Source organism: Pelophylax lessonae (genome assembly GCF_965119305.1).
Source record: "Pelophylax lessonae genome assembly, chromosome: 5".
NCBI lineage: Eukaryota > Metazoa > Chordata > Amphibia > Anura > Ranidae > Pelophylax > Pelophylax lessonae.
The window spans coordinates 414,645,041-414,657,479 of record NC_138772.1 but is presented as its reverse complement, the minus strand read 5'-3'; the positions used below and the strand labels follow the sequence as shown (position 1 = coordinate 414,657,479).

Sequence of the window (12,439 nt, the reverse complement as noted above, 5' to 3'; positions counted from 1 at the left end):
GTGTAGTCAGGAGCCCCAGGGCCACCGCGGGGCAGGCCCCCGCCACCACCGGCATCCAACACTTGGCCGGCATCTGGCGCGCGGAGGGCCGCCCCCCGGCGGATTCCCAAGAATCTCCAAGGGGCAGGGGGGGATTGACACCAATACGTCTGTCTGGGAGCAAGACGTGGATCTTAACAAACAACCATAGTAATATGCCTGCAAGAGTAAACCAGACAGGAAAAAGAGGAAAGAAAGATAAAAAGGAGATAAAGGAGGGACAGCAAGATGAAGGAGAATAAGAGGGGAGAGAAAAAGAGGGGTAAGGGAGAGGGACAGGGGGGGGGGAGGGGGGGGCAGGACGGTGCGGCTCAACAGCACCCACAGTCATAGAGCGTCATAGCAGCAGGTCACGGTATTCCGCTGAAAAAGTAAATTCGTGCCAATAGAACCAGCGTTTCGTGAATTTCTCTCTGGTTCCCCTCTCCGTCGCCATCAGATCTTCCATTTCGTTAATGCATTTGACTTTATTAAGCCACATGGCCACAGTCGGGGGCTGGGTCTGCCTCCAAAGGGGGGGATGCAACTCGTGGATTGCATTTCTGTGCGATGCAGTTCTGAACCAACCCTGAAGGCAAATGATTGTATATTGGACAAAATAGGAAATAGGTTTACTGCATATATATTTCCTATGTTCATTATTGTAAGAAAAACGATAAACCTTAATCATAAATATATTTGTTTTATTTAACAGTCTGCCCAAACATATGTACATTACAAATAAAAGTAGTGTAAAAAAGATATTAGCTAGAAATATTAGTGGTTTAATTTGTTTTGCTTACTAAACCCTGTGATTTGAAAAAGGATTTTCTTCCTAGTACGTCAGGATATGTAGTACAAATGTGGTTAGCATATTTATGTGTGGATTACTTTTACTTTGGTAAATATCCTGAGGGGTATGTTCAATGCCAGTTGCATTATGCCGATATGACACCAGGAGCAGCAGAACACAAAGCACAGAGTTTAGTTATGTCCTGCCTTTGTTAAGTGAACAGCCAATATGTAAGAAGAGCATTTGTGATAATGAGATAATGGCTCTGTATTCCACGACATGGGCACTCATTCTGCTATGCCTTTTAGACATGACGGTTCAGATCTAGTGTTTTAAAGTTTTAGGAAAAACCAGGTCAGTGTGTAAAAGCACTTTTAGCTCTAGAAGCTGGATGTCTTTTTTCCATCCCGCAGTAAAACAATCCAGAGAAGAATACATTTGTCATAGGTAGAAGGTGAACTTTACTTGCACAGGTCTGGCACATTGTTCCTCTGCTCTGACAATCCTATGGCCTTCTCAAATATAATGCTGGTCCTGACCAAAGTAATGACCATCCCTGTCTTTAGACATGTCTAAGTGCAAATAAACATTAAAGCGTTTGTTACCCTAAACATAAAAAATAAAAAATGTATCCTGTTCCTTTAAAGCATTAACAGCAAAGTGCTTGTGCTGTGTAATTTGGCCCTTTGTATCCCCTAAAGTATCTGGTTGATCCTGCCTGGTTCTGACTTCCCCCCTGTAAACTGACCACAGTTTATCATGGCTGCTGACCCCTGACACCATGGTCAGTTTACGTGCCACCGTCACCCACAATTCTTCTCTATCCTGCCCTCCCTGCCTGTCAGCTTGTACCAGTACCCACCCTCTCCCGCTACTGAAATAGCTATAATTTTTCAGGCAATCCCCAGCGTTTGATAATGCAATGTCTCCACTGAGCTCAAACTTGTGCTTTATTCAAAAAAATGCTGTTGCATACTACATTTCAGAGCGCTGATCACGTGACCGCCAGCCGCTCTCCGTCTGACTGACTTCAGCGGGGGATTCTTGGCCCCTCCCGATGTGGCTGTCAGATTAGTAGAGTGAATGGTGGGCAGTCACGTGAGCACTGATCGGCACTGTGAAAAGGTATTCAACAGCATTTTCTTTAATAAAGCACATACAGTGGAGACATTGCATTATCTAACACTGGGGATTGCCTGAAAATGATAAAGCGGCTAACTAGAATTACAAACACTATACAATGTGGATATCTTGATGGTGATGACTAATGGGAGAGGCACCTGCACTGTGTCCCACCTAGGGGGGACTTCACACTCATGTAGTTAGTGAAATCTGATGAAACAACTGAAAATTGCAATTGGAAACATAAATAAAGCAAAACTTTAGTATATATTTTTTTTTTTGTTACACTTTAATCACATAGGACAGTGAAGGCACTCTCCATCTGACTCTGGTGACATCACGCGGCGATACGCTGCATTCCAGCCTGACATGCGGAAGTACTGGATCCCGGAAGACAACGGCCGGCCTTGCTTGTCCTCCTGTTTCATCCACCAGCTCCCGTTTTTACTCCATCTTTGGACACTGGATTTTGGATCCCACCACCATCTCCCGTCACCAGCTTTTTGAGCCTTACACTATGTACCCCATGTGAGTTCTTTATATTCTGTATGTATCACTGGATTAAACATACTGCACGTAGAGGTGCTCAGTTTCCCTCTTTACAGCCATCTTTAAATAACTGCCTTGGATCACATTCTTTATGCTGTGTAAGAGGCAAGATGTTGGAACCCAGCGGGGGTATAATCAGGTCTTTCAGGACAGGTTTATGCATATTTACCTATTATGCACCAATACGTTGCTGATGAGCTGAATCAATCAAATTTGGCAGCGGTTTCTCTAAACACTGGCTAAAAGAAGGTAGCTTTAAAGATGTACTCCTGTTAAACATGATAATTTGACTTTTAAATGATAAATGGAACATGGCCCACAAAATGATATGCTGCGATTTGAACCACTATAGTTAAATTTCTTTAGCAATTTGAAACCCTTACTGTAATGCTTGTCCTGGTAATATAGCTGGCTTTTGTAGCTTCCCTTAAGGCAAGCAGGCCTACTGGTACTTTGATGGCTCCAGGACTTATCACGTGATGTTATGTCCACTGGCCAGGTACCACAGGTGCCGAAGCAAAGGCAGGACTAGGAAACTCTGTGGCACAGGGGTTTACAGATGTATGCAGAGGATGGCAGAAACATTACTTTGACACAAGTGTAACTAGAGGAATGTTCAGAGAGGATGGTGCCAACAGAGACATAGTGGGTAAACATGTAAAGGGTCAGTCCTGGCAACAGGCAAAGACATGGTTAGAAAACAGGCAAAGGGTCGGTACGCAGGCAATCAAGAGTCAGGCACTGGTAGCTAGTCAGGTATGAAAAATCTCTAATAAGCATACAGTGCAGAGCCAGTGAGATTTAAAATAGGTGCCAGGGAAAAATGGAAGGCCATGAAGGGAAGAGAAGGAAGAGGACATTGTCTAGCAACAGGGAGCAAAAGGCAGAGTTATGCCCATACTAACAGAATGGAGTAGATTGTGCCAATGAGGAGCCTGGAGGACGAGCCTGAGATACAGCTACATTGTTTAGACAAAAAGACACTAAGCGGTGTGGCTACTTGAATCAGAAGAAGTGCAACTAGCATTGGACAAGGAGCTAAAGAAAGTTCTTTATACTCACTTCTAGATTGTTCAAAATATAAACCTGCTAAAATGCAAGCCTAGTGCTATCCAATACTGGATCTAGGTGCACCTACTGAAGACACACAACGGAGTATACACAACGGAGGATACACATGCCAACCTTAATGCTAAGGATGAAATTATTAGACCTGCTGACTTTATGAATTTATGCAATACTTGCAGTTAATTCTTAGCAGCTGATTAATTGATTTTATTTATATTTGTCACATTCAAAATACCATTTAGGTGGCCTTATATAGCCCAGCGAAAACAAAAAAAATGCCTTATGAATAAAAGAAAGCTTGTGGGCTAAAAAAAAAGTAAAAAACTGCCACATATATTTTGTGCACACATCCAGATGCTTAAAATGCCTTCTCGGATTACCTGTAGAGGGCCTGGGAGATGGGAAAACTGGGAAACCCCGATTTGAGAAAAAAAAAAACACAAAAACAAAAAACAACCAGGTTCCATGGTCATTGGCCCACCCACTCCTTAAGCCAAATATTGGTTAATGAGGTTCCCTAACCCAGGAAAGAAACCTATAGTGAGAAGCAGGAGACGGGTCGGGGTTAACCAGAGCTGCCAATCACAAGAGCTCTTTGTAAATCAGAGTACCCAGTTCTCCAAGTTTAAATGGCATGCTACAAATATCAGATTTGCATCCCTATACAGCGAAAGTGTAATATATAGGTTTACCGCCCTGGTCTTAAACAGGGGCTACTTGTAAATTTAGCCGTGCTAGGTGGTAACCAACCTGGCTGATTTCTAGTCTTTGTGATCATTTGGATTTTCTCCTAAGCCCGGTTTAACTTCCTCCCTTCTGTCAATAGGTGGCACTTTTTCCCTTGGCATTAGTATGATCAGCTGCAGTGAGACTGAGTTATGAATATGCATATCTCTTTCAGCCACTCAGTAGGAGTTTGGGGCCACTGAGTATGCTGGGAGAGAGTAGATACTTGGAGAAATCGAGGTCCTCCCACCCAGAGTTTGGTCTGGAGTGATTGTATGAGCAACATCTACTTTGGTTGAGGCCTGGAGTCTAAGGCCTGACCATGTGCTTGAGGCTCTGCAGAGAGCTTGTTTGCTGCCTGGGGGCATGGGAGAGACTCTGCTAGAGAGAGCCTCTTGTTTAGGGATACATTAAATAGGGGTAATTATAAATTATTGGCATCTGCTTACACCAGTCCCATGTAACCAACATGTATGCAAAAAAAAAAAAAGAGGGGATTGTGTGAATAAGAGAGTCACACTAGACAGCATTTACCATGTGCAACTACTGCAATATTCCCAGATACAAAAATATAAAATACATTTTATTTATATATTTTTGTATCTGGGCATATTACATTAGTTCCACATAAGTAACCACTTTCTAGTGTGACTCTCTTGTTCACACAATCCCCTCTTCTTCTTTTTTTTTGAGAGAGAGGCTCTTGTTGCCTGGAAGCATGTTGAGAAGGATGGTGTTCTGGGGTGAAGTACCAGAGGTTAATGAGCTGTGGACTGTGAAGAGGCTGGGGAAGCGTCAAAAGAACTCATTCAAGGAAACCCTCCATGGTGTTGTGAGTTTTTGGTTGCTATAGGTGATTGCGGTCTCTTCGAAGGTACAGAACATTGGGTGCAGGCCTAAGGCCCTTGTTTTGTATTGCTGTCTACCTGGATGTTTTTTTTTTTTTTTTAAGTCTGCTGATCTGTCTTCCTACTGTCCTAGGATGTCCTCTGCCCTAATACTCTCTACCTCCTTTTTCTGTTGCGAGCAATAAACTCACTTTTGTTCATCCCAAAGTGACTGGTGCCCAACTTTTCTGCAACCCTCCACACCCACCAGCCTAAGAACCAGCACCCTGAGGTGAAATGTCAGCCCTCCCTAATACCGGGGGCTACATATGTTCAGGCAAACATTCATTCTAAATTAGAGGGCCATTCACCTCTTGCATTCTAAAAATACATGCATTTTAATCTGTGTTGCTGTGCAATATGCATAAAGATGCAAGAAAACATTTATTAATATGTATTAAAACTGCACACATCAACGCAATATGCATAGGTTGGATGGGGCTTGAATGTAACAGAGGTCTAATTTTAAATATGCCATAAAAATGTTCAGACCAAAGAAAAACCATTAAATTATTAATTCTTTTGCATATAAATGATCAGTATTTAACAAAATACTACATAAAGCTAACGAACATTTTAGATCAAAAAGGTGTCTATAAAGAGTTGATGACAGACGGCCTCCAATGATGTTCTGATCATAAATGCCTTATTTTAATAAAAAGAGCAGGTTGCATAATTCATTGTCAGTCAAATTAAAAAAAATCTCTTTGGCAAGGTGTGCTAATTAACACGTACAAACAATACAGAGAATCAATGCACTGATGAGAAGCAAAGTAAATTACCTGATATGCGAAAAAAACTCATACAAACATCATGCAGGGTTTCCATCAAATGACACAACTGATAAAGTGGGGCTGGAGTGGGTTTGAAATGTCGTGTTCCCTCCTAATCCACAAGCATTTCAATGATGGGCAAAATGTCATCTATGAAAGCCCTGCAACACTTCTTGCACATTAATACCAACATCAAAGATATATTGTTATTAACAGCACCTATATCACCTGCAATCTTCTATTTTTTATGTGGCTTATGCAGCACCACTACTGCTTTATATTCATAGTTCTATCCAAGCAGATCAAGACACAATAACTAAAAGAATTACTTTAGTACCCTGCTGCTAATGACAATGCTAAATATTTATCAGGGCCTTGAACATGGTTGAATGTGGCACAATTAGACCAATGTGTAAATTCAATTTCCCAATAACAGTATACTTGTGGGTTTCTCCTGCCATGGAATGCATCTTTTATAGTATTTAATAGGGTCTCAAACAGAAACTGTATGACCAAATTGTGTTCAGGTGCTACCAGTGAAGACCACTATGAAACACAAAAACATTTTAGACAATTGTGCACTTGTGGCAACAGTTCTGGAAAGGGGATTTTCTGTTCCAGCTTGACAGTACCCCCTGTGCACTGAGCCAGGTCTATAAAGACATTGTTTGACAAGATTTGGTGTGGAAGAACTCAACAAGCCTGCACAGAGCCCTGGCCTCAATCCCAATAATACAGTTGGGACTAATTGGCCAATTGTGTACAAGGTCTTCTTAATCAGCATCAGTACCTGACCTCACAAATTCTCATATTCAGAAATCTTGTAAAAAGCCTTGCCAGGTATATCTGCAAAGGTGTTGGAGTAACTCCATTTTAATGTACACAGTTTTGGAATAGAATGTCCCACAAGTTCATATAGGTGTGATGGTTAGGTGTTAAACGTTTGAGCAACTAGTATAGCTTTTAAGCGTGAAACCGCCGTACATCATAGCAGGTCCTGGTGTGGATGTATACATGTGAACGTCTCAGTCAATGCCGCTCCTTGGGCCATGCTTCCTAACAACCAGGGCTTAATCATAGGAGTAGCAAGCCCCAGTGGGACTTAAATATTTATTGCTCACTGGATAAGGGTTTCTTACGTTGACAGCCCTACTATCCTGAGTGCCACTGGGACCCTACACCTCAGCCTGCAGCAGCACTACCAAGCACGAATGGCAAATCACTTGGCAATGATAAGAGTGCCCTGGTTCTCTTTATTTTAATATAATTTGTATTTATTTAGTGTTCTTTTCCCCCACTGGGATCTCAAGAGGTGAGGCAGCCATCTTGGGTGCAATCAGTTGAGCCAATTAAATCACCAGCATGTCTTTGGAATGTGGAAAAAAACTGGAGTACACAGAGGATATCCATGCAAGCACAGGGAAAACATACAAACTCCATGCAGGCAGTGTCCTGATCAGAATTTAAACCCCAGTAAAACAAGGATGCTCCTAGGTTCAGGTAATTGTTCTATTGAGTCGGATTATCCTCACAGATGTAGAAATCTGCTATAGGCGTTCTGTACCATTTAAATTAGATGTGAACATACAATGTTATAGACACTTTCTAATACAGTTACAGTATAACTAGAGTTTGCATGCACCATAACTGCTTTTGCTTAGTTTAAAAAAATGAACGTTCTTACTTTTTTTTTTTTACAAGGTTATACAGTACTGTCATGAGACCATGCATGTCTTCTTCCCGATTGTGGGGTTACAGGACACTGAGCCAACACAGGGTGTCTGTATTCCATTGTCTGACCATCCTAAGGCAAGATGCAGGCTGCGCTTGAGCAGGGGGTATGTTTTTGGTTGGGATTGGTTAGTTGGTATGATGGCTGAACAAACTACCCACAAAAAGGACCTGCATTTGTTAGTACAGTGTCCTGCACACAGGATGAAAACTAAGCAAGCACAGATCAGCTTCTGGAAACTCTTATAGTATACTGGTTTTAATGCAGTAGATGCATTCCTAAACACCAACACATCTATTGTAGGCGCAATGCTGTTTCTCTTATACAGGAATCCCTATTTATTGAAGCATCAGTCCTACGTGGCCTCTCAACCACCAGTCAGAGAGGAAGAGGAGTGTCAAAGCTCAGATAAAGGACTCACCTACCAACATGTGAAAAACTCTCTGGCATCAAGCATAGTGAATTACACAGAAATTGTATTGAATTGAATTAAATTGAACTATTAAAATTACAGTAACTAGATAATTATGTATGTAATCTCCCTCCCCGTTAGGGAGATGCTTTAAAATTACAGTAACTAGATAATTATGTATGTAATCTCCCTCCCCGTTAGGGAGATTCACCTCCTCTATTGTCCTGTTTACCGTTATCATCAAAGGTGAATGTAAAATAAAATCTCAAATTTTGGGTTGAGAACAATACTAGAGGGGAAATCCTTCAATGGGAACACTTAGTTTTGGTGGCACCCCAGGATTCCCTCATGTTGGAGGGATTTTTTTTCCACTTCTAACTTTGGCTATGGGATAAGTAAAGGTAAATCTCCCCTTTGATAAAGCCCCAAACAAACACAAAAACGGGATGGGGGAAAAAAAAAAAAAAAAGAGAAGATCTGAATTGATAAATAGAGTGAAACATACATTTTGATAATTCTATGCTACACAGGTTATACTTTCCATGAAAATAAATGAGTTAAGTATTTTACTTACAGTTACATTTCTTCTGTACAAATCGAATCTTACATGCCGTTCGGTATGTTGACAGACGAATACGATCCAGATCTTGAGCCCCTTGAAAAATATAAATTAGATGTCATTTTACGTATCACTGTACATCCTCAAAATACTATTGCTTACAGGATGCCTCATCTCACGTGTTCAGACATCATGCTACCCTAAGCACACTTGAAAACTGATTGCTTTTTGTATACATTCTGCTTTTTCTGTCATGTAATTTATTAAGTGAAGTGAAGTCAACTGCTAGAAAGCACTTTTGGGTGCAGTAAGGGGTTTTATATGCAGACAGGATTATTATATGCCCATGTGACTTCTGTGGGACCTTGGGTAGGAGGAGGACCCCATTAGACAGGGTGTTGAGGCCGGGAGAAATGATTAGGATCATTGTCCCTAGTCACAGATCCCGTATGTGCAGTAAGGAGAATTTATTTACTGGTCTTAGCAGTGTAGATTTATTGTTCTGGGAACTTCCGTCCAATAAACAGAAAATGTGTGCTACGTGTAGTCAAAATCCCAAGGTGTTAAAACTAAAGTTTGCAGTTCTGCAAAAAACAAAACAAAAAAAAAAAAAAACAGAGTTCACACAATTTTGTATTAGGGATTTAGAGTAATGGTGTGCAGGAGCATTCAGTTGTATTGCAATTTTTGCAGTAAATTGGGATAACACTTTGCAGTATATCTGCTACATTCTATCATTCACATAGCACAACTTAGAACATTTAAGCACTTCCTTGCTGCTGGACGTCAAGTGGGGATGTTTGAATGATGCCTGCAGCTGCAGGCATCATTCAGATATTTTTTTCGCCGGTGATTCCCTTCACCATAAGAACAATCATAGCGGCTGTTAAGCCGCTTGATCTTTCTTACAGGCGGTGGGAGGGGACATCCTCCCCCCCTCTTGCCGCCCTCATGTGCTTCTACCGGTTCGCCCATGCGATCGGTGAGCCGGAGAAGGAATTCGCCAGCGGTGGAAGCACGCCATAGAGTCTGCCGAGGGCCAGATGGTCCTTGGCAGTCTCTATGACTTTCGGAGGCCCGAGCGTCTTATTGACCCCAGATCTCGCCATAAAGAGGACCTGTCATTCACTATTCCAATTACAAGGGATGTTTACATTCCTTGTATTAGGAATAAAAGTGATCTAAAAAAAATTAAAAGGGAAAGTGTAAAAATAAAAAAATTTAAATAAAATAAACAAACAATAAAAAAAAAATGTAAAGTGCCCACGTCCCCGGGTACTCACACGCAGAAGCCAACGCCTACGTATGTAGAGGTAAGCCAATGAGAAAGGAGTTGCAGTAGTCGGGGCGAGCGGTAACTAGGGAGTGAACTAGGAGCTTTGTTGTGTCATTGGTTGGAAAGGGGCGTATTTTGGAGATGTTGCGAAGGTTGAGGTGACAAGATTTAGACAGTGATTGGATGTGGGGCTTGAAGGAGAGTTCAGAGTCCAGGACTACACCTAGGACCTTGGCATGCAGGGATGGGCTGATAGTTGTGCCATCGATATATAATCAAATATACATTATATAAAGTCCCAAAGCAACATCTCTTTGCTTCAAATCACTAGTTCCCTTTAAGCTTCACTTGCCTTGTGAGTGACAATAGGTAATGAGCAGATCCATAGCCAATAGACAGCCTGCAGTTGGCTATAGAATTTGCCCACTGCCTGCTGTCAATTATAAGGAGAGAGCAGACCAGATGAGGAACTAGTGACTTTCATATCAGGCTTTGCCCACTGTCAATGTCTTCTGTTAAAGTCTGTTCTGTTAAAGTGGTTTTAAACACTTACATATACTCAGTGAAAGAACTAGTGACATACATAGACATAAAACAAGTCCTCCTACTTAAGTTGTATTTTTTTTATCTGAGGCCCTCTCTTCTGTATAGCGGTTCAAAGTCCAGAATGTATACATCTTGTATGAGCTTCCAGAAAGCAGGGGGCAGGGAGCTGAAAGTATACTCTGCAGAGCTCAGTGAGGAGAGCTGAGATCTGATTTGAGGGAAATTAAACATTTTCCATTTTACACAGCACACAGAAACAGAGCTGAGGCTGTCAATCACAAGCTGTGTGCAGGAAATCCTTCCCGTCACTTTTTATCTCTTGGTATCAGGAAAACTTAGCAGAAGTGGTTTATGTGGATAGCAGAGGTACATGGCAGCAGACAGAAATTAAACGTAGTACTCTGGATTGAGAAAAGTACAAACTATAGAGGGATAGGTTTTGTTCAGATTTCATTTCTGAGGTTTACAACCACTTTGAAGTGCTTCTAAAGGCTCAAGGTTTTTTACCTTCATGCTATGCATGAAGGTAAAAAAAACATTATAGAACAGATTAAATCCCTCCATACCCCCATAGCCCATTTGTTGGGCAATCCAATTTTCCCTCAGGGGCTCAGTCCTTCTACATTTGAGTGGTGGACGAATAAGGGTTTTCTTCATCTCGCAGATCTATGTGACCATAGAGGAATGCTGTCAAAAAGCACATTACATGAGCAGTACCTCCTCCCCACTAGGGAACTTTTCAGATATTCCTAAATAACGCATTTTCTGAATACTCTTAAACGCACTAGTGACCTGACTTCCTTGACCCCGATGGAATACTTCTGTAGTACTGTGGACGAACACACTGGTCACATATCTATAATATACACTATACTATATGAAGGGTCTACTAAATTACATTACATGGCACAATGGGAACAGGACTTGGGGGAAGAGGTGGAAGCAGCGGAGTGGGGGAAACTGGCCCAATTCAATTCTAAATCATATTTTAATACCTCTCTGATCGAGGCGAACTATTACGTTTTCCTGCGATGGCATCTAGTTTCAGTCAGATTGGTGTCTTCTGTCCCGGGGATCTCCTCCAGATGCTTTCATGGCTGTGGTCAGGAAGGAACAGTCCTTCACACTTGGTGTACATGCAGCAAAGTAAGGCGATTCTGGATCCATACGTATAATTGTATCTATTCCCTTACTCAAGTGAATCTACCCAAGACTCCACAGCAGGCCCTCCTGGGGAAGTTGGTGGAGGGGATTATGGGATACGAGATGCCTAATTGCATTCATATTCACGGCAGCTAGGATATCCATCACACGATCCTGAAAACCATCTACGATTCCCTTTGAACTCTTAAAAGGTATAATAAACTTGGATCATGATCAATTAACGTATGGTGCTATCTTTTGGGATAAGCAGGCCTACTTCAAGAAAACATGGAATCCCTGGATGAAATTTCTTTCAGAACCCTCTTGATCTGGATGGAGACACCCCTGCATACTGCGTAAGAGGGGGCATGAATGGTACTCAGTCTTCTATACCTTTTCCTGGTCTTTTCTCACCTTTTTCGCCACTGGATTTTCCATTTACCCTTTATTCTCCTTTCTTTCATTCTTTTTCTTCTCAATAAGCTGGTTTAATTTCTAAACCATCATTGGCCCAGTGTGACCTCGGTACAAGATAGACATTGAAGGGCTTGTAGAAGTCCATGTAATTGATAAGGTTACCGTTACTTACCCAATTTAAGTTTAACAAATATTGTTCTGTCATTATCTTAGCTTCGGTTTTATTTATTTTTTTAGGTTGCTTTTCCTTTTGGTAATGGCGCTTATGTGTTTCATGTATAATGTTTAAATTATATGTCACTAATGGCTCCGCTACCTGACTAATGAATCAGTGTATATGCACAGGTTTGAGAGTTAAATTAATAAGCTGTTAATCTTTTTCCACTTTTCCTGTCTGTATCCAGTACTATGAACTAAA

The 12,439-nt window shown here is 41.5% G+C and overlaps 1 protein-coding gene across 13 annotated transcripts in view; it reads right to left on the bottom strand.

Annotated features, from left to right (window-relative positions):
- DTNA (dystrobrevin alpha) overlaps positions 1–12,439 on the bottom strand; it is a 366,042-nt gene that overhangs the window by 142,115 nt on the left and 211,488 nt on the right. For all 13 annotated transcript variants that reach the window (XM_082258701.1, XM_082258699.1, XM_082258694.1 and 10 more), the window contains exon 3: positions 8,655–8,735. In XM_082258701.1, the coding sequence (XP_082114827.1) occupies positions 8,655–8,735 (81 nt within the window). The remainder of the gene's footprint in view (positions 1–8,654; positions 8,736–12,439) is intronic.